A 23,439-nucleotide genomic window follows, 5' to 3' on the forward strand; every position below is an offset into this window, starting at 1 on the left:
CATATGCGCATGCAGATTGCTTTGTTTTTTGGAACCCTTTCACAGCCATTTCCACAATAGCGCTCTTTTCGTGCCCGGCCGAGCCTCGGAAAGCTCCAGGTCACTTTTCCCGGCCAAGTTTTGCAAGCTGCCATGTTGTCTATTCTGCTCAGCTATTTAGGAAATGTTGAATATCAACAATGGCCTTGACTGGTGCATTGTCAACTTTTGTATGAAGCAATCTGGACTGAATGAGATGGCTCCCAGAGCGGTTGCGAGGGCTCAGCTGCACACCAGTGTGGGACCCAATGCCTCTTCTCTTCCTCTCCCTGCAGACCCGGAGACTGCCTCGGTGTCGGTCCTGGCGAGCTGTGGATGTCGCCGCTTATTCTCCCACTCCTGGAAGGTGTGTCCTAACGGTGGGGAAAGGCAGCCATCGGACAACCCGGTCACTACTCGGTGAGTGCTTTTTATTTTCTAGTCGGAGGGGGAGGAGAAGAAAAGAGGGAGGGAGTGTTTCAGACTGGGGGAGCTTGGGCTTCTTTGCTTCGCTGACAGGAAACACCATGATGACGCCTGTTAGTTTGTAGAAAAAAAAAAAAAAGATCAGATATGTATAATACAGCACACCATATGGCATTGATATGAAAATATGTCGAAAAAAAGGTCAATTGGTTACAGTGGTTGGAGCATGTAATTTTTTTTAACAACACAAAATTTGATTTGATGTTACTTGCAATGAATGTGACAGTAATTTCGATTCTTAAAATCATGTGAATTCACAAAACAGTCTTTTCAACAAGTTTGAAATTGTTTTCATTTACATTTAGGGATAGACAATATCATTTATATCAGATTTTTTATTGATGATCTTAATTTTTTTGCTGTGTGCCTTTATGTCTTGATTTTTACATAAAAAAAAATCTGCTTTTAGCTGTATTTTTACCACACGCACATGTTCAAGCATTTTCTCTTGTGAACCGCTTCAATGCATTTATGTTGCAAAATTTAGCTTTCTGTGTTTCTAACCATTTCATCACTACTTAAATGGACCATTTGTTCCCTTTTGCTTCGGGCTCGCATTGCAAATCTCACCGCTCATCCGTTTCTGGCTTTTGTCAGATGATGCTCGTAATACCCATGGGCAGTTTGACGTCAACTTACGTCCACCCCTTTGGGCTGACTGAAAACGGGTGAATTATTCTGCTTCATTGTTACTCCACAAATACTGTGTTTTCTCTCGTGTGGATGCATAGAACACGAAAAAAAACAAAACATTTTGCACTTGACTTCCACTTTCACTTCATATCTAGCACCCTCTGGCACCAATGTCGTCCTCCGGCTCACCTCTCGTCGCCCAAGCGAACGCAAGGTGACCAATTTCCTCCCGGGCCATCCATTATCTTGTCAACACCTTAGCAAGCTGCTAAGCTCTAATGAAATATGCCAGAATCAGACCGCTCATCTCACCACGCTCAAGGTAATTAATATATTTAGAGGGCGATGGCTAACTCTTAATTAAATTAGGCCTCCTTTTTAACGAGACCTTGACTAGGGCCTAAATGGATGAGCGCTATCGTCTTTATCAAGAGCCTGGCTGGCGTGCAACACACGTTTGTCATTTGGGCTCCATTACGCATCACGGCACACTGTGATTTATAAAGCTTGTTTGTTTCTTTATATGGAAGGAAGGGTGGGGGGTTAATAAATCGCCCCCTCTAATTAACAAGCTAAACCTGTTTGCCCAAAAGGCCGACATTGCCCCGCAATCAGAGTTGAAAACATCACATCATCATTTTAGAGGAGAGTACAGATAACAACCGAGTGGCATTAATCATGCGCCACCCTTTCCCAAAAAAGCTGCGCTTAATTAATGAATTAAAGTTGTACTGCACATTAATTTTGCATTTTGACAATATTATCTTAAACTAATGAATTTGACAAAGGGTCTGTTTAATTTTTTTTTTATTATAAACGACGTGAGATTAGTGGGATCTCAATTATGGGCTAAGACAAAAGAAGGGCTGCTTTGCTTGAGGCCACAGCACAAAGTGCCGACTTGGCATTTTCTTCCAAACAAGAAGCGCAAAAAAAAAAAACCCCGCAGAAAGTTCCTTTTGTTTTTGGGGAGAAAGTGAACATGGCAACGATTCAAAAGATACACAGGCAATAATGAGCAGCGTAATTAGCCCGTAATGGTTTTGAAACTGATTGTTGTCGATTGTTGCTCGATAGTGTCATTCAATGGCAGAAGCTTGCTTAGTTTCACTGTTTTTCCTGTGGGATGCTTGTCAGATTATTATTATTTTTTTATCACATTGCATCTGGTGCTGGTTGTGATTGCGAAAAACAAATGCCGCCTATAACAATAAATTTGTTATCATGAAAAGCTCAGAAGTCATGTTGTTGCAGTAAATGAGTGAACAGACAATAAAACTGTACTCACCGTTATATATTCTTTATCCTCTGCGAAGATAAACTATTTTAGTGCCGCACTGATGAGCTGAATTTCAAGTTACTAGATATATTAATGACAATTTAGTACATATCTTGGACTCTTTGACTGCTCCTGATCAAGGCCCTTCAAAAACCAACAGGTGCATGCACACAGGTTTATATTCTTCTCTTGTCACCTTCTTCTCCTACTGCCGCTTCTTGTTGTGTAAAATGCCAAAGCACAATATAACTTCATTCATCCTTGACCCAAGGTCTGGTGAAACATTCCCAGTAAGTCCCGTAAATTGGAATTATGACTCATCCCACCTACTTGCACAAACACAAAACGGTGCTAAACAAGAGTGCAACTCAGTGGCTCAGAAGCGCAAGCACATCCCGACTCAATTTCTGCCTCATCGCCAGCCGATCCACTGCGGCCGTGTCGTTTCAATGTTTTATTTTTCTATTTAACGCGCCATCTAGCAAATGTTTGAATGGGGAGAATTTCTCCTCATCTGGCCACAGCCAATTGTCTCAAAAAAGACCTCGAGGAGCAAAGATAATCATGAAGGAATGCCTGCAATGATGTGCTCTCGTCTGCTTTTAAGCCTCATTACGCAATCAGCACTATTATTAGCGCACAAGTCTTACTAAGACGCACATTAGGTATTTAAATTCATCATAGAGTTTTTCCCCTCTGCTTAAGTAAAATTGGCCTACTGGTGCACAAATAAAGATTACCAGGAAACTGAATACACTGAAGTTACCCACTAGCTTGACTATTCAAGACTAGAAAAAAATAGAATAACTTAATTGTCATTGTACAACACAATTAAGATATTCATCTAGTGGGAGGTATATATATATATATATATATATATATATATATATATATATATATATATATATATATATATATATATATATATATATACACATATCAACAATATATAACTTGTAACTTGTAGATACTACTGAAATGTGTTGAAATGCGAATTACATTTCTATAGTATAACTTATTTGTATATACTATGTAAATGTGTTTCAGGTTATCTATATGCCTTTATTTAGTTCATCTGTGACTGAGAACACGTACTGATGACGTAGATGGTGCAGAGACACGTTATTAACCAATTTTTCTGATGCATGTGTTTTTGTGTGCTCTGTAGCGCAACGTTTGTGACTGTAATAAGTGAATTAATCAAATTAACATGCTTAGTCGCTTATTGAACTAAAAAGGTGATGTAGGCGTGCTGGCTTTTCTTGCGTCAAATGAGCCGTGATTATATGTACCTTTTCTTTTTCTATTTCTTTTTTTTTTTTTTTTTTACCTGCTGCCTTCAACGGCAGCGACTGCTTCTCTGCGTGCGTACAAAAGGATCAGTAGAGCGTGCGTAAACGGCAACTTCATTTGCATCCTTGCTGCATCTCTTTCCCGGCCAAAGAAGAAAAAAAAAATCTGGGAAATCTTAATGAGACACATTCCATTGTTGGCCCACTGTTCCGCTGTCACTGAAATGTCATTATTGCTTAATGACTTTTTCTTGCTAAAGGTCCACATGCAGTCTCGCTGGCCTCAAACAAACAACAAAAACTTCCTGGGTGGTGCTGGTGATGGGGGCGTGTTCAATGCATGATGGCCACTTGCGATTATATCGGAGTATGCATGTTACCAGCAGGTGTTGGAAAAAGAAATAGCGCCTGATTTAAAATGAGAAAAAAAAAAGCAAAACGTAATTTTTCTGGAGAAATTGAGACTAAAAATGATCAAAACAAATGTGCCAAAGAAAAGTGAAGGCGCTTTAAAAAAATGACTATTGGAAGATTCCACCCTAGTTAATATATAATAATTTCAACAATTACTATGAAGATTAAAATGTGAAAATGTAATTGAGATTAAAAGTGGCTAAAAACTTTTGAAGGAATGAAGATTGACGTGTTTTTTTTTTTTAAGAATGTGCAAATACAAATCGAAAAAGAAAGGTGGGGATGCTTTTAAAGTACACATAAAGACTATTTTTAAAGATGGTAGCAACTCCGTCCTCTTTATTTAAAATATAAATACATTTTATGTAAACCAGGTGAAATTGATATTTAAAAAATGGCCTATATGAGATAGAAATCTTTAAAAGCTATAAATAACATAAAATCTTCTCTCACACAAAAAGCAGTAGAGGTGTTTTTCAATGAAATCGTTTTCTGTTCTTTTCTTTTATTCTAAATGAAATGTTCGCTAAAATGAAGTAATACGCATATTTTACACATTGTTTTTAAGAATCTAAAATTGCCATATTAAAATAATAAAATAGATCAAATATAAAAAGCAGTTTTTTATATAATAAACCTAATAACCAAATAAACCTAATCATTGTGATTATTGTTATTGTTCCTTTATGGGCGCTGGTGAACTTGAGTCAATAAATCACATCCACGTGACGTAACGCACACTATGCGCACGTCTTACATAGGCAGGCGCTCATGTAGTTGTATTGATGCGATTCAAGGTTTCTTTGGAGGCATCTCAAAAGTGAATGTATTTTTCAATTGTGGGTTTACTGCCCGTTATATTCCCTCTTTACCAGCTTCGAGCGCACACCATTTCAGCCTCATTTGGACCTGCTCTCTTTTTCCAAACACAATCGAATAATTGCTTGAATGTGCACGATATTAAAGTGGGTAATGCAGCCGTTTTTTATTCCAGACGATTGCAAGCGTCCCCCCCCCCCTTCTCGGGGTGACGTCATCCCCGCTGTGCTGGTGGTCCCACGTCGCTTAATGAGCAAATTAGCCGCTCTGAGGCCCCTCATTAGCCAAGGGCTGCCTTACTAGTCCCGGTTTGGCTGGTTTTCTCTGTCTATCTTGCGGTCTTGATGGCATTTCCATAAGAAGATTACAAGCGGATCAGCGCTGAGATGTGCGCACACGCACCTCAACAAAAACGTGCAGGCGCTAATTGCTGCTTACTTTTATTGGCCTGGTCCAATTTGTCAGGCGCCATTGAACGGGGAAATTAAACTGTTGAGTTATCCCCATTGAGGAGTCGTTCTCTTTCTATTACAAGCCATAAGCATGATTTCACTCTGTAGAAAGAGTAAGGTGAAAGCGCCTACATTTGCTTTGAACGTGAACGATTTGCTGGTAATTCATCAGACCTCAAATTAGATATTCGGATACAAAATGCAAATGATAATAAACAAATTGCTCTCAAAGTTGCACTATGATGAAAAAAAAAACAGTGAACAGTAGTAAATGTATTATTATTATTATGATTATTGCTAGCCAGTTTTAATATGAATAATTAATCAATTTAAATATACTGTACATACATTAAAATGTACCCACATCATTATAACAAACAGTTTTCAGAGATTAAATCCAAATTTGTTGAGCTCAAAAGTTAAATACAACTGAACTGTTCTGTTTTCCCCACCTACCACTAGAAGGCGCCCACGCGACATCAGTGACATCAACATTTTGTGTTCTTTTTGGTGGCCAAAACATTACTGGTGAACTTTTGAAAATGTCCTATTAAGAAATTCATCAGTGTCATGATTATATATTGAATGGATGGATAATTTCAATCGTTTTTTGTGCATGTTAACATCCTTGTTCAAATGCACTCCATTTTTTTTAACAGGGTACTTTTATAAAACAAAGAGCTGAAACATAAAAATCGAAAATTAAAAGTAAATAATGACAATTTATAACAATGAAAATGATGGATTCAGAATAAAAACATTGTTTTGTAAGAAAAATGCAAAAATAATACCAGTTTGTGGCATCCAAACACTTGCAGCCCCTCCCTCCACTGTTTCTTCAAGGCAAACTTACAGTACTCCATTACAGTGAATGCCTGCAGTTCAATCATTGGCCTGTTGGTGGTGGCAAAGTGCATCAAGATGTGTTCAGGGAAAAAAGAAGAAGTGGGTATTGAAAGTAGACAGTTCAAACAAAGTGTTTAATGTCAAATTCAGTTATTCATGGTCAAATATGTTTTTGTGGCTATTCATAGTGTTGTCCATCAATGTATTTTTGTGTTTGTGATCAAAAAGCTTTTTCAATGGCAAACTCGCGTATTAAAAGTGTAATTTTTTTTATTGAGGCATTTTGAATAGAAATAGTGTTTTAAGTAGAAAACTTCCATGGGAAACAATCACTTTTTCTGCCCAATTTCTTTTGTTGTTGGACAAAAAATACATTTTATATCATCATCCGATCCAATTTACAGGCCAAAATATTGCAATCTTTGAGTCAAAAGTGCCTTTCTTTAGCACAAACTAATGTTTTAAAGCCAAAAATATGATATTAGCTGCAGTGTTTTTGAGAAGCGTTTCAAAATACGTGGCAAGTATTTTATAGTTACAAAATCAACTGTTTGTAGAACCTAATGACATTTTCAATCACACATGCTGCATTATTTACTCGTTTATGAGTGTTAAGAATCTAGACGCTGACTTATTTTAGCAGGCAAAAAGAACCAGAACCCTTGACCCCTGACCCTAATCCCGCGTATCCCCTGCTCTCAATGGTTGTGTCATCAACAGGTGTGAGGTTTTGGGAGTTTCAGCTCATTTAGGGAAGCAAACACATGGTAATGTCTTCATTTTCATAACCATTAACAAACACGCGCACATGCACACAAAACAAGCGTCTCTCGGGAGGGGGTGGAGGGGGCTGGGGGAGAGATGGCCACTCCCCTCCACAAGAGGTCGTTGATGCATTACAAATTTCGCCTTAACGAGCAGCAAGAGCTTGTTTGGAACCGAATTTAGATCTGATATGACAACAGGCTAAGCTGACTGTGCTTGAAAACGGTCAAGAAAATCTTTTACTGCAGAAAACGCCATTTCTACTGTTACACGTTAATATTATTTTCATCAAATTTCAATATAAAGGCATCTCAAGCTGTGATTTATTTGTTGACAGCATAGAATTTTTTCTTTATTTTAAATAATTATTTTTTATTTTTGGCATTTTTGTTAAATCGGTTAGGTCCACAATTCCCATCTTCACCGTCGTGTTTTATGATGTCAACAAATTTGCACAGGCTTCTGCATTTCACTTGCATGAAAGAGGAAACAACGCCTTTGAATGTATGCAATATACTACTAAACTAAACAGTGAGAAACAGAGAATGAAAAAAAGCACACTTGGCAATATTTGTTTTTGAATTTGGAACTTCTGTTTTCAGTCGTTAAAAAAAATAAACCCGCCAAATGTCATTTTTGTAAACAAACCTATAGAAAACTCCGAGAAAATGATCATATTGTATTTCCTCCTCAAGCAGTATTTGCAAAAAGTTAAAAACTAGCTCAATTGTCAACTTTTTTTGCATTCACCTTCAGCAATAAACAGGCGCAGCCCTTCGAGCGTTCTGATTGGCTGTCGGGGGGCTTGGGGAGGCTCGTTGTGATTGGCCGTCACTGGCTCCATCAGACGGTCCGGGCCCCGGCCTCATAACACGCGGGGCTTGGCCAACAAGTTTGCAGATTTGAGAAGCAAGCCGAGGAGCACCTGCACGCCGACTTTTTTCCTCCTCTTTTCCGGAGACTAAAACTTCTCTTCGACTTTGGGCGCTCTTTGCCCAACTTTTGTTGTTGTTGCTGTTGCTTTGCCGCGAGAGCGCGCAGCCATCCGGGGTCAGCCATGTACAACATGATGGAGACGGAGATCAAGTCCCCGCTGCCCCCTCCGCCCAACTCGGGCTCGGCTCCGGGCTCCAAGGGTGGCGTTGGGGTGAGCGAGCAGGAGCGCGTCAAGCGCCCCATGAACGCCTTCATGGTGTGGTCCCGGGGCCAGCGGCGCAAGATGGCCCAGGAGAACCCCAAGATGCACAACTCCGAGATCAGCAAGCGTTTGGGCGCCGACTGGAAGCTGCTTACGGACGCCGAGAAGCGGCCGTTCATCGACGAGGCCAAGCGACTGCGCGCCATGCACATGAAGGAGCACCCGGACTACAAGTACCGGCCGCGCCGGAAGACCAAGACCCTGCTGAAGAAAGACAAGTACTCGCTGTCCGGCGGGCTCCTGGCGCCCGGGGGCGCGTCCGTGACCAACCCGGTGCAGGTGGGCCAGCGGATGGACGGCTACGCGCACATGAACGGCTGGAGCAACGGCGCCTACTCGCTGATGCAGGAGCAACTGGCCTACCCGCAGCACCACGGCATGAGCGGCCCGCAGATCCAGCAGATGCATCGCTACGACATGGCCTCGCTGCAGTACCCCATGATGAGCACGGCGCAGAGCTACATGAGCGCGGCCTCCACGTACAGCATGTCGCCGGCAGCTTACGGCACGCCGCAGGCCGCCGTGGTCAGCGCCGCTGCCGCCGCAGCCGCCGGCGGTGCCGCGGGCAACCCCAACCCGGCCATGGTGGGCCTGGGCTCCATGTGCAAGAGCGAGCCCAGTTCGCCGCCGCCCGCCATCACGTCGCACTCCCAGCGGGCCTGCTTGGGGGACCTGAGGGACATGATCAGCATGTACCTGCCGCCCGGCGGGGACAGCGCGGAGCACTCGGCCCTGCAGGGCAGCAGGTTACACAGCGTGCACCCGCACTACCAGAGCGCCGGGACGGGCGTCAATGGGACCCTTCCGCTCACGCACATCTGAGTGAGAGATGCTTGCTCGTGCGAAAATTCTGACTTTTCCAAAATAATAATTCAAAAAAAAAAAAGTACTTGGATACTTGAACTTTGGTTGCTGTAAAAGCGAGCCTGTCAAACTGGAGGCCTGGGGCGGGGGTCACGTTTGGCCAGTAAAGCAAATGAAAGTCAACTTGGGTACATTTCATCTGCACTGAACTGGTTTGAAAAGCATTTATGTCCACCAAATCGCTTCTTAGCATGACGCTAACAATACACCCTTTAAACTGCTGTGTCCAAATAACCCCAATATGGGTTCCTAAATGGAGCAGTTTTAAGAATGTACTTTAAAAAAACGACTCATTTCAAATCTTATTTCTTTAACAAAAAAAAATGTGGCAATTGTGTGTATGTAATCCTAAAATGAAGTGATGATAAGTGGCCAACAGTAAAAGTGAGTTTGACGCCCCTGCAAAAAAAAAAAAGAAAGCAAATCAGTTTTTTTTCCCCGTTTTGAACTGAGATTGAATCCACTTGAGTAAATTGCATTGCAAACAGAGGAAAGGCAGTTTTATGATCACGACGGTAAGCAATCAAAGTGATGTAGAAGAATTGGACTTCTATATATTACATAATGCCACATTTTCATCTGCGCGTGAAAAGGCAAGTGGCCTCGTGAAGAGGCTGGTTTATTTCAGAAAAAAATGTTTACACTTCATTTGTAGAATGACATCTGTCCATACTTGTAGACCTTTTTTCTTTCCTCTCACCCCCGCCTTGTTTTTTTTTTTGTTTTTTTAGTTTTAAATGAAATATTAAGACTGTGCTGGTCGCAAGAGCAAGTTTTATTTATAGTTCCCTCCTTCCTCTTTTCTTAGCTTGTGAGCCCGATATTTTGTACATTTTTGTGATGGTTTGTATTTTGCGTTTTTTTTCTTTCTTTTTGGCAGCGTCAAGTTCACTCGTTCTTCAGAGTGAAAAAAAGGTTGTTTTCTTTTATTTAAACTGACGTTTCTACTTATTTTAAGACCACCTCTTATTCTTAAATGCAGAATAAATTTGTATGAAACACAATTTTGAGATCTTTGGTTTTTATATTGAATGTGATAGGTGGAGTGCGGATGAACTTTATTTTTATGTCACAAACATTTTTCCTTTACACCATTCATTAACCTTTTAGCCAAAAGCTTCTCATTAAAACTGGTTAACAACAATATTGCCATTTATTAATAACCACATGAGAGATTTTAATTATGTGTGACGTGGTCAACGCTGCCACATTTTTAAGCCTGCTACATTTCAAATTGGTGTATTGTAATTACAAAAATAGACTTACAATGCTGTTGCTCAATCCTTGAGCGTTATTAAAGCTGTTTAGTCAAAAGCCTAAGAGAATAATTGCCCGATTTGGTTTTAATTTATAATGCCACAATATCAATCTAAAAAAAATAGCCATATGCTCGCTTAAAATTGTTGGTTTTTAATACACAAATGTTGAATCAAGGCATCTGGACTCTTTGTGTTTGTCCAATTTGTTGTTTTTCTTGTTTTCTGGAAACATCCAAAAAGGACTTGAGCAATATTAATGACAGATTATTTAACTCACTGAAAACAACACAAAAAGTTGACCAAATTCAAAATTTTAAGGCAGCAACTTCAGTAATATTTCAAGTTGGGCAATTCAACAACCTATTTCAAGTGGTGCTCATGTGAAAATTGCATCTCGTGCATTTTCAATGAAGAAATAAGAATTTGACATGCGTACTTAGAAATATACGGTAAACAAACTCATCTTACTTGCGTTGTTGGTTTAACTAACATTCTTGTCAAATTGAAAGTTGTTTTAACTTCAATTACCATTTCAAAAATACCAATTGTGTAACCGCTTTCAAATCGTCTTTTAAAAGTGATAATTGAGCCAGACAGAATATGTCATCTGCATCATGTGGACTTTCAATTGAAATTTGCGGCCTCTCCAGTCCCAAACATGCCTTTAGTGTAGCTTTAAGAGCGGCGAGGCAGCCTGCTGTTGTGGTGTATTTTGGCATCAGTGAGCGGCGGCCACCAAAGAGGTTCTGGGGAGCATGCGCTGGCGTTCCCGCTGGCCTTCCCACACTCTCCTTTATGGCACGACTTGATCCACAAGATGAGCACAGCACCCGGGATTAGCCCCCGCGCACCTTTGTGGAGCGCAAGATTATCCAGACCTCCCTGCATTCACTGGCCTGAGTCGTTCTTAAGTCACTCCAGTGTGCCAGCAAGCCGCCCGTCACTTAATCATACTCTGACTTTTTTTTTTTTAGTAATTAAGCAGCTTCTCTCATTCTTTGCTCCTCAACGTAGTTGTGTGTGAGGTGTGTTGAGTAATCATGCAAAAAAAAAACTCAATCATGGGCGTTTTTCTTGACAATGCCACGTCTTGTCGTTGAGCCTTACTGACATTCCGGGTCAAATTTGAACCATTTTCACATGAGACATCAATAATTTCACAATGAAATTAGATGGCTTTTGCTGAATTAGAAAGTATAAACGACACAGGCCGTGACTTTTTGTTCATATTGGAAAGTATTGGTTGTTGTTCAAGAGTGATCTTGAAACACTCCAGAGAAGTGTCAGTGTTCCCACAACATTAGCAGAGGTTGCCTCAGAAACATGCACTGAGGTCCTGGCTGGAATCTTAAAAAAAGAGAGTCCAAATCTTGCATGGAGATTTTCATATGTGCGTGTTCCAATAAGATCATGTTTGATATTAAAAGGATCGGATCCTAATCAAATCTTGTTTAACTTCACAGTCATCAGATTTGAATCAAATCTTTTTAACATAGCAGGGATCATATATGAATCAAATGCGGTTTGACTTTGTGGGAATTGAATTTGAATCAAATCAGATTTGACATTGCTGGGATGAGATCTTCATCAAGTCTTGTTTGAAATTACAGTGATCAGATTCCAAATAAATCTGGTTTGACATTGCAAGGATTCTTTTTATGTCAAATCTGTTTTGATATTACAGAGATTACATTCCAAATAAATCTGGTTTGTAATATTGCAGGGATCAGATTTGAATCAAGTGTGGTTTGACATTAAAACAATCTGATTCCAATTGAGTCCAGTTTGAATGAATTGAATCAAATGAGGTTTGATTTATAATAGGAATCAAATCAAATCTTTTTTGACATGGCACGGACCCGACCCCAATTAAATCTGGTTTGACAGTACAGAGATCAGATTGACATTGCAGGGATTTGAGAAACATCTGGTTTGAAATTTCAAGATCAGATCCAAATCATATCTGGTTTGACATTTTAGGGTTCAGATGTAAAAAAAAAATCAGTTTTGAAATAATTGTAGTTGAATTGAAATTGAATGTAATTCAAAATTCCCAAGATCAGATCTGAATCGAATCTTTGTACCAACGGCACTCACTCATCAAGTTCAACCTTGCCGATTAGAAATATGAACTCAGGTCAAGTACTGTAGCTCATATATTTGAGTCAAATCGCAGAATGCAATAAATGCTATCCCAATCCAATAGCAACTTTTCAAGTCATGACCCCATTCGCTAAAAAGTAAAAGATCTTAATCAATTTGGATCCCGATCAAAACCAATAAATCTATCCACCACACCAAAGCCGCAAATCTAGCACTTTTTTGAGTCATGACGATTCCAAACAAGAACCAAAACGCTTGATGAAAAGGTGGACCGATGGGAACTTTTAGCCTGGCGGAGGTAATGATGACTAATTTTCTATCATTATTTGTAATTATTTTTTCAGGGAGAGAAATATGTGAGGAAGGTGTGTGTTTGTGCGTGTTTGGGCGTGCGTGTGTGTAATTGTAGTCGGACGGGACGGAAAGGGACAACACTGAACGTTCTGGCGATGAGGCCATCCATGATGGGGCCCTCCCTTGTCGTCCCCCCACTGAGTACCCAGAGGGCCTCTCTCTCTCTCTCTCTCTCTCTCTCTCTCTCTCTCTCTGTTTCTGTGCTCTCTCTCTCGCTCTCTCTCTCCCTCGCTCTCTCCCTCTGTGTGTTTCCCAGTCTCTCGCTCTCTGGTGCCCACTCAGCAAGTGCAGGCATATCCCACTTCCATCTGCCTATGACCTCACAGGCCCTGTTTGTTTAACCTCCTCTCTCCAAAAACTAACCTAATTACAGGCCGTGCACATCATGGATTCAGCAGATTCCCCCTGCCGCACTTCATCGGGCAAACCTTTAGAGTCCGGGCAGCACTCACGCAAGGATGCCCTCATAATCCAAAAAGCCTATTAAACATAACTACCATGTGCACCCTGTAGGAATTGAAGGTATTTATTTTCAGGCAAAGGCAAGCAAGGCAAAGGCATAGCAGTTTTATTTATATCGCATATTTGACGCCAAAGCTAACACTTAACCCGTTAAAAGCAAAGACATTTAAGACATCTAAAAAAACAGAATAATTTAAGACTTTGTAAAGAAAAATTCGGAATGGGTGTTATACAATGAAAAATATTGATACTGAGCCAAAACCCGGCCTTTTTTTAAGGTATCAATACTTCCAATGGTGGTCAATATCAGCATTAGTCGCCTTCTTGTGTAACTAAAATCTGACTAAAGCCATGCTCTAAAAATATTATAATAAACAACAAAGTTGAAAGTCATATTTTAGGCAGCGCCTTAAAAGATGATACTCGTGTTACAAATTATTTTCTGGACCCCTGAGGTATGTTTCTGGGACTGCCTGGGGAGTCCCGCACCCCATTTTGAGCACCGCTGGCCTACATATGTGCACCTGCACCTCCTCTTTTTACTCTTGTGCAACGACATGCCCTGGCACTTTCTTCTCTTTCCTCTGCGTCATCGTGACGAGTGGAAAAAGTCATCGGAGGGCATCAGGCGGCGGAGAGACGAAGTTTGTCTCGATGACGTCACGGAAGCCGCCTGCTCGACCGGCTGGGCCGCTCTCTTCTGCAGAGACGCGCCTTTTTTTGCGAGGTGCACACCCTCGTTTGCGTAATCCCTAACGTGGGATCTCCCGTTGCAGAAAAGGAAGGGCTGATTTCCTTTTGGGGAATCATACTTGCTGTCTTCACAGTTTTTGTTAGTTTTGAATTTTACAGGTCACCAAGTATTGCGTGATAAAGTCAAATATAATTTCTCAACAAATCTGACCTTCCTCCTTCTGTTTGAGTTCATTTGTACCTTTTTTTGTTTTTATTTTAGTCTACGAAAAACCTTGTTCAATTATAGTTTTAGCTCTAGAATTATGGAGTCCCCCCCGCGTAGCGATTAGGGAACGAGCGAGTGATTCCGAACACAGCCTCCGTATTGATTTGCTGTGGCTGGGATCTCCAGGAGGGCCCTTGGAGCCCAGCCCGCAGGGGCCTGGAGAGGCCTGTCCGCCGCCTCAGCCCCTAGCCAGGCCCTGAGTCGTCGGGACTTGCGCGCTACCGAGATTGACAGCAGTGAGCAGTGTGTGTGTGTGCGGGGGTCGGGGTGGGGGTTAATCTCCCTGAACTGGGGCAGATGTTGTTAACAAGCTCCTCTCAGGTCGACTCCCTGCGTGGGAAAATGGCATCAAATCCTCCTGGGGTCAGCGCTTTGGGGCTGACCCACTGAGAGCCTTCCCCTACAAACGGGCACTCCCAGGAAGCAGATCCCGTGGAGCCATCCTCGTACTTTTTTGATCTTCTTCCTTAAGTGCGAGCGCCGCAGTGAACACTCATTGGCGGACTTTTCCCCCCGTCACACCAGTTCTCATTAATGACGGCTGCGGTCGAATCGGGGTCTCACACAACCGCAAAGAATGCCGAGTGGGAAGCTCATCAAAGGCCAGAGCGCCGCCACATGACAAGACGCATCCGCCCAGCAGCGACTTTCTTTGCTTGTTTGTTCCTGGGAAGAAAACAAGATCAAACCAAACGACTTTTGGTCGTTGGTGTTATTGAGGTTTGGATACATTAGGTCAGGTGTATAAATATGATCATGACATATTGACACGGACATGGACACGAGCGTCATCGTTTGGGCTCTAAATAGCATCACAATGGATTTGAAATAAAAATAAACAAGATCTTAACAATCATGAATCAAACTCATCATTTTGAATACTTGGTGGTTGCAAGTTCTATGCAGTCAATTACAAGCTTAAGTCTGGAATGTGTCAACAACTGAGGCTCCATTTCGTTCAGCACCTGCTTACTCTTGATGCAGTTTTGTCTTCCGCTAATGAAATGCATGCCTGGTTGGGTTTAGGTCAGGTGACTTCTTTGCCTTGGGAAACTCTTTTGCCTCAAGTCCATCTCCACTGTGAAGTTCCATATGAACAGATCCTGTAAAAGATGTATTTTGGTTTGGGAAAGGAAACTCTGGACTTTCTACAGATGTATTATTACGGCTGACATGTTGTGTTGGTCACCTGGCTTTACACCACACGCTACTCAAGCAATATGTGCAAACAGCGGCATTCTTTTTCTGTGTCATTAAAAATCAATGAAGGTTTTAATAATCGGCATGTGTGCTTTTGGTGCGGCCGGGCCTGCATACAATACAAAGTCAACTGATCCCGACCTTGCTGGTTAGGTCATCCATTAACATGTCTGCCTGTCAAGCTGTGTTTACTCTGTGCCAAAAGCATACGAGAACTGTCGAATATGAACGTAATAAGGCTGGGCGCCTCTTTTGTCCCTGTGCAAACAAACTACTAATCACACAAACAGCTCAAAGCAAAGTGGATGATGTTTTGTTCTCTTTTTTCATTCTCTTTTTCTTTGCAGAAAAACGTCTGCCTGTTTTCTCCAAGGCCTTTTTCATGTGCAGTGTACAGGTATTATTTATTTATTTATTTATTTATTTATTTATTTATTTATTTATTTATTCATTCATGCATTAATTAATTAATTAATTAATTAATTAATTAATTAATTAATTAATTAATTAATTAATTAATTAATTAATTTATGAATGTATGTATGTATTTATTTCGTTTGTTTGTTTGTTTGTTTGTTTGTTTGTGTGTTTATTTACAACTCTTGAGGAAAAAAAATCTTTGCAAGAACACATGCTAAAGCAACAGTTGGCTTTGTTGCCCATTTGGATTTCAGCCAATCAGAAATCAGATAAAGTTAAATCTGGTGAATGCATTATTGGCAATTGAGGAAAAGGCCAATCCTGTCTGTGTGCGTGTGTGTGTGATTGTGTGCGCTTGTGTGACAAAGGTTGTTATGGTTAAACATCACACTATAATATGAAGTTCACACAAGGACAAACTTGGCGCAATTTAGGATACAAAGACATACAATTTAGGATACAAAATGTCAGCGACCTAAAACACACCTTGAAAGACAACAATGTAAAATATTTTGAAAATAAAATCATTAAAAGTAGTCCGATACAGTATTTGGACTGTGATGCGTCATCCAACGAAGCATTGGGCGGAATATGAACAAATCATCTGATTGAATTAAAATTTTAATCCCGTAGCAGTCAAATCATCAAGAGACCCACTTCCATTACCATCCAGTCTAGTGACGAAACAATGCCGAAATTATTTTTATCGAAAAACTGGGGTCACTCTTATCTCCAGGCAGCACTGCGCTTTGTCGGGACGTTGCCTCGGAGCGTGACGCCACAAAACGGGCACAAGTGGACCGAGAGACGGTTTTGCCATGAACCTACCAATACATTAAGTAGACTTGAATGTGTCAAAGTGCGTTTGGCGCAGATGGTCCCTTTCTGTGGCCCGCATTAACTTTGTCTAGGAACACTGGAGCATGCAGCCTCGTCTTAAACCCGACTTCTTCTGACCCCACTTGTGACCCGTCTTGGAAGGCGGCAGGAAATGGGGCCACTTGTGTACGTGAGCACACGAGCATGTACGCCTTGGGACAGTGTGTGGAGTGGTCGCCCGGCTCCGGGGGGGAAGATTAGGTCTCTGATCTAGGACACAGCTATTGATTAGCGTTTGTGGAGGACAGTGAGAGGGAATGGGGATTGACGGACGCACAATGGAAGGAGCCCTCCGATTGTATGCACCTTCACATGCCACACGCGTGTACACACGCATGCGACCACACACACACATATGTTTTCTTGAGCTCCGTTTAGGCCTGTTGCCCACTTGCAAATGTCCACCTCTTAAAAGGGGTGCATTTGATTTTTTTTTTAAAATAAATCATTCGTCCCAATTATTATTCATTCAAATAAATCTTACATGTATGTACTGAATTGTATAACTTTTAAATATTTGCCAATAAATCCAACAAATTAGTGGGAAGAATATTTAAAAAAAAAACACCTATATATGGACGAACCAATTTTAAATTTGCCAAATTGAGACATAGGGTCCGACACCACAAATATAGTTTATAATTATTAAGTAACCAATTTTCTGGGTGAGGTAAATCAAGTAAATATGCAACATACATTTTTATATAAAATGGAATAAATTATTTGTTTGAATACTGTAAATAATCGAATGACATTGAATGAGCAAATTATTCCAAAGTGAAAAAGCTAACTAAGTTAAACTTCATTTTAAGTTATGTTGGTGGAATGTTTGTTTTGGTTAGGGAGGAGATTGCTAATCATGAGCAAAACTAAATTTAAACCTGCAATTTATATGACAGGGTTTCAACAATTTCAACAACAACACACGTAATGCCGACAGAATTAACAAAAAAAAAAAAAAAGTAACCTTGATCAACCTGTCATACTGCTCAAGCGGCCTTTATGTTTGCAAGCGTGTGAGGTTTATAATGTGAAGCCAAATGTAACCCAGGGGACCCCTTTTTTTTTTTTTTTTTTATAATCGTTGTTGGTGGGGGTGTTGAACACACTCAGCTGCTGACTGACTGTGTCACTTATTGATTAGTTGCCATGGAGAGTTAGTCGGGCCATCTCTCTTGGATGTGTGGCCCGCAGGGTTGCTTCGGAAGCCTCGGGAGGATTCAGCACAGGATTTTTTTTTTTTTTTTTTTAATTAATTGGTGTTGGGATTTTGAGGGTTTCCTTGGAAATATACCTCCCCTGGATATATAAAAAGTTGAGAGCATTTGCACTAAGCAGCGAGACTTAACCGCAGCTTATCCGGCAAAAGCATCAATATTTATGCACACTCCCGCGGGAGTCATAATAAAAGGGATTGTCAACAAATTGTCCAAACTTATCGAGCTGTGAAAACCCCCTCGAGGCCCCCTCGGATTTGCCTACTCATGATCCACTCTCATCTTGTGCTCTGTCATTGTTCCCGTCCAGTGCCGTGAAGAGGCTCTACGTGGGCCGCACCGGTGCCGGCCGGGGGGAAGCTCGGCCAGGGGAGGGGGGCACCGGAGATGGTGAAGGATTTAGCGCCTCAGGTGAATAATGAGATGGTTTGTAACGACGAGTCGTCGAACGAGGCCACATGCGGAGGCCCGAGAGATAAAGTCAATGAATAAATAAATATACAGCTGCTCTACTAACTGTTTTGCGCTTATCTGCAAGATTGGCGGAATTGCGTGGATGATGCATTTTCCTCACCTTAGCCAAATTTAAAAGAAAACAAGAAAATGTACCTCTGATCAAACTTGGCTCGGATCCAAGTGTCTCAACATGTTATACTGCATTTTGCAATGTTTAATTTGAATGTGCAATCAAAGCTCAGAGCCGATAAAACCTGCTTTACACTGGCATGGTTCATTTACTTTAGACTTGTTTTCTCATAAGGTGCATCTCACTTAATTACAAGGTAGAAAACTTTATTTATTGATTTCAGTGGTCCATTTTGAAGAGTTGAATTCAACAGATTTATTCTTACTTATTACTTGCTTGATAATGCTTTTCAGAAGACCGATTTCGTCATCATTTCTATATTTTAACCAAACAAAAAGTGTTTTTTTTTATATATATTGCAGATGGTGGGGTTTTTCTTATCTAACATGTATATTGTTTCATTATTTTTTTACTGTACACTACTAAAATAAAGGCATTCTGATTTATTGAGTAATAATTTGGGATTTTTGTCACTAAATCCCCCGTAACTGTTTTATTACCAACACAGATGAATTTGAATGATTAAACAATGAAAAAATAATGCATTTTTCTTTGCTCTCAGATGCTGTGGGCGTGTGTGCTGGATGTGCTGAAACCACACCAACTGTCAACCGTCAATAAAATACAGCTACCTCGACCTGATTGAAAAGGATTCATGTTCAACTCAGCAAAAATATATCTACCTCAAGTTTCTGGTGGCTGGTATACAACACATTGAAACAACGAGGCACTCTTATCGCCAAGATAAAGCCCCAGCTTACATGCTGGTTGTCAACTTAGACTTTTTGAAAAATAAAATAAATAATGTGGTACGGAAAATAAAAGAACAACACACACAAAGAAAGATTCATTGATGAACCTCACTTGCTTAATCCCTTTTCTCTATTTTGAATTCAAAAAGAAAGAATGAAGAAATCACAAAACTCTAGACTACACTCAATTATTGTGATTTAAATGGACTTTATAAGCTTTGCCTTGAGTTCAATCGTGTAGGCTGAAAATATATTTTTAAAAAAACACACACACTTTGAAATTGCCCCCCCTTTGGAGGCACTCAAAAAATGATGTGAGTTAACCTTAACTTAAAATTGTTAACGCCTCGTCAGAAAAATGCAAAAAAGCTCTCTCGGCTGAAAGAAAATGCGCACAAAGTTGTTAACCCGAAACTTGACGATGACGACGTGGCCCCACCCTATCGTCACACCTTGGCCGCATAAACATGACGGAGGTCCATGCATCATGTAACCCCCTCCTTGGGTGCGTGGCTTTAGTACCTCACTGTGACACCAATCAGAGGGAGATGGCGGCCTCCTTTGTCATGTAAACACCGATTGCTTCTTGTCTTATTCAAATGTCCCCACCCCCACCCCCCCACTCTGCGCCCCTCACTCTCACTCAGCCCCTACCCTGATACCCCCGCCACCCCGAAACACCCTCACACACACCAACTTGAGCCCTCTCTCAAGTCCAAGTAAATCCTCAAGCGTCGGATGCGCCTCGGGCTGGGCGGCCGAGTCGGGCCGGTAAGTGGGGGCGCTCGTGGGGCTATTTCCAGGCTCCCCGTTTCATATTCAAATGTTACAATCAGGCCTGGCTGACCACGGGGGGGCTCTTTATGGTCACGGCCTGGGGTTGCGGGGTCAAGATGCTGATTTAATAGCTCGGCCAGGGGAAAGAAGTCAGGGGGAAGCAAAGGGGGAGCAAGTGATTTCAGGCATGAATAAGCAAGTACATTGAAGCACATTTTTAATACTCCGTCCTAATTCTCCAACCTCAGTCGCTTTCATGTTACACGTGTGCTGTTCGACGGCTACCCAAAGCATTTATTCCATATCCTTCATATCCGTCACCTCACTAGTTGGAAGGCAATTGTGTACACTAGTTGAAAAATATTCTTCGTAATCGTTTTATTTTCAACATTAAAGCCACAAAGATTCCCAATTGAAAGTTGTTTTCGGACACAAGTGGAATTACTGTTAGCATTTTTTCCTTTGCTAGTCCCTCTTTTTTGCCTGCTAATATGCAATTAAATGTTATTCGGACCAGTTGCGCTTTTGTTGTCCGTTCACCACCGAAATGTGGCCCACCATGAAACCGAGCCCGTCTTATACACGGCGGTGGCGTTTTTTTTTTTTCTGCGGACCCGTAGGAGCAGATGGTAGAAGCGAGCGAGGATTAGGACGGAAGATAAGTAAAGTGAGCAGGCAGGTAGGGTGCCACGATGTCTCGAATACATCCTCGTGTTCTGGAGCGGCCTGTTATTCCTGTCCCCGTGGGCGTGTTCCAGACATGGCAGCTCTAGTAACATAGGCAACGTGGCCTGGTTAGTCAATGTCATGCGCCAGTGACCCGATGCAGGCGCGAGATCTTCCTCGTCCCGAGGGTGTGTCTCAATCAGGTGGGCCGGTTGGGGAATAAGGAATTGGGTGTCTCGCTTTGCTCCCTTGGTCGCAAAACGCCATGTGAACTTCCAGAGTCCAAACCTGATTCATTAAGTTTCTAAATTGTGTGCTCACGATAACAGATTGCGGAAAACTGGAAGCTGGTGGCGATGTGGTGGAGTCTGCCCTCCTTTTGTACTTTTTGCTAGTTCTCACCATGCTACCTCATCAAAGAAAGATCTAATGTTTTGTTTCATTCAATCTGTGGACAACAATTTGATGTGTATCTAGGATATAACTGGCTCTGAGTCCGTTTTAAGATCAGTAGTCACCAACCACTAGGCTGCATACCGACCGGTTTCATACCGGACCGCAAAAAGAGACTGAATAAAATACATTTGATTAATCAAGAAGAAATTGGCTTCGAATGTTTGCTTTATGCATTTTTTGCAACGACACCGCATGCGGGTTTGGAATACCTCGCTGACATTTTGATTGACACAGTCAGATAAGAATTGAAACAACAAAGGATAGGGCCCCATTTGGCTTGTTCAATTCAACTCAATGGCATGCTGTACATAGTTTAGAGTAATTGACGGATTAGCAGTTAGCATCTTGGATTAGCAGTTAGCTCGTCTGACTCACCGTTAGAAACTCAGCTGCAGTTTTTATAGATTGGTCGATCAGTCGGCTCATGAGTGTTAGTAGGCGGCCGGGGGCCAACGGTGGGACATACATTAGGGGCCATATCTGCTTGCTCAGATGAAAGGCTGGTGGACATTACCAGCACACACACACACAAAACACACACAAAAGCTCGCTGGTGCCAAGTGCGATCGCTCGCACTGGTGTGAAATCCTTTGAGCATTTTTTTCGATAGTCTCGGTGTCCATCTTCAGATCCACGTACCTCTTTCTCTTCACTAGTAGGACAATTCAACGCACTTGTACAACTGTGTCTAACCAGTCATGTGTTTCCCAAACTTTTAGTCTGCGAATGCATAAATAAAGCCTATGATGCACTTGTAACATGACTTGGCTCAACGAGCCTTGGATTGTTTGACTAGTTACTAGTGTAGTGTACTAGCGCATGGAGCTTCCTTCCATCTTTCCATAGCAACGTGCAGGATGGGGATGTAAGAGATGGGTGGGTGAAGAGGTTAAATCAGAGTGGGAGGGTGCTTGTGTGTGGGGCGGGGGGTCTCGGTTCCTTCCTCTCTTATCTGCCGACTAACCATTCTCTATTCCCAGCACCCCCCCCCCCCTTCCCTGAAAAACCCCTTCTCTCTCTTTTGTGGCCGGTGCACCTGCAGCCCTTGAGTCTGGGCAATAAAGCTGAAGGATTTGCCTACTGGAGGATGGAGTAAAAGTGTGGGGGGGGGGGGCGTCGTGTGGGAGGGTGATGGGGCGGGGGGGATTGGTCATTAGACAGCACTGGAAACACAAAAGCAACAGGTCCACACCATGTGTTGGATATGGCGCTATGCCATATTCCAATGCGACGTAATGCCGTTTGACACGGGGGGTGTTAGAAAGGGAGGAGGGAGCGGGGCATCGATTTTAAGCAGATTTGCGTGGGGATCTACATCTTGTTTGGGTTGGTGTCATTGTGTATCAACTTGATCCGACACATGATCTAATTGGAAGTCTTTGCTCCACTTCCTCGCACGCTGCCTACTCAGGCATGACCAATGTGTCAGAAAACAAAACAAAAATCAACTTTATATACTAGAGACGCATTTTCTCACTATGATCTGAACCTGCTACTCCAACTGTTGTTTTTTTTGGTGATCAACCATGTGATTTTTTTTTTAGACAATCAGCCAAAAATTGTAATGAAGCAATTAGTGTGCTGACGCTGAACTCAAATGCTCTGGGATGACGCAGAAATGGTCAAAGGTGAGATTGTTGGCTTGAGTTGAAAACTTGTCTGTCATTATTTTCTGAACTTGTCGCACGGCATTGTTGACTCCTTCACATTTTGTTCTCAAATGTGGAAATCTAAATAAAAGAAAATCTTCAACATTATTAATGATATGAATCAGTTGATAAATGATTTTTTTTTTTCCATGAATTAAATGATCTGCAAATCTAAACATAAGTAACCCAGTATTACAAAAAGATCATTTTCCATACAGCGCGTATTTTAATTCACCACCTGTTGTAATGTTATGTTCAGTCATGTAGAACTTGCTGCATGCCAGACCCCCCACATTGTAAATGGCATCAGAGGACAGGACTAAAAAAAAGAAAAAAATGTGACTCACTGGGGTCTTTTTTAGGGTGTAGACTCAGACAAAATCACTCTAAAAGTGACTTAATTGGGCCGTTAGATGAGAGCGAGCGCCGGCCCTCTATATTCACGGCGGCAGGGTGAGGCGTTGGCGGCCCGCTGGGAAAATGGCGGCGTAATCAGGAAGCCGCCGCCTGATCAGGTACGGCAAGCCTTTTTTTTTTTTTTTTTACAGCCTTCCTCATCTTCCACCTCCTCATGAGAGTTCGTAACCCACTGCGTGTGTGAGGACAGGGATGGAGAGATGGCGATCAGGTCC

At 41.7% G+C, this 23,439-nt stretch overlaps 1 protein-coding gene across 2 annotated transcripts; it reads left to right on the top strand.

Moving 5' to 3' along the window:
* The first annotated feature begins 312 nt into the window (after positions 1–312).
* Positions 313–19,310, top strand: sox3 (SRY-box transcription factor 3). Of its 2 annotated transcripts, XR_015065470.1 has the most exons (3): positions 313–438; positions 15,753–15,802; positions 19,070–19,310. XR_015065470.1 is itself a non-coding variant. In XM_085905467.1 (2 exons), exon 2 carries the CDS (start codon positions 8,062–8,064, stop codon positions 9,022–9,024), a length of 963 nt encoding a protein of 320 aa, XP_085761593.1. In that variant the 5' UTR covers positions 313–438; positions 7,761–8,061; the 3' UTR covers positions 9,025–10,217. The 2 variants fall into 2 exon arrangements, 1 of the variants encoding a protein (XP_085761593.1); XM_085905467.1 differs by lacking the exons at positions 15,753–15,802; positions 19,070–19,310 and adding an exon at positions 7,761–10,217.
* The last annotated feature ends 4,129 nt before the right edge of the window (positions 19,311–23,439 follow it).

The sequence above is a fragment of the Syngnathus leptorhynchus genome, chromosome 2 (genome assembly GCF_054491065.1).
Source record: "Syngnathus leptorhynchus isolate UIUO chromosome 2, UIUO_Slep, whole genome shotgun sequence".
Classification (NCBI taxonomy): domain Eukaryota; kingdom Metazoa; phylum Chordata; class Actinopteri; order Syngnathiformes; family Syngnathidae; genus Syngnathus; species Syngnathus leptorhynchus.

Excerpts from the sequence above, each read along its gene's own strand:
- sox3 (XM_085905467.1), top strand. The coding sequence starts at position 8,062 with ATGTACAACATGATGGAGACGGAGATCAAGTCCCCGCTGCCCCCTCCG.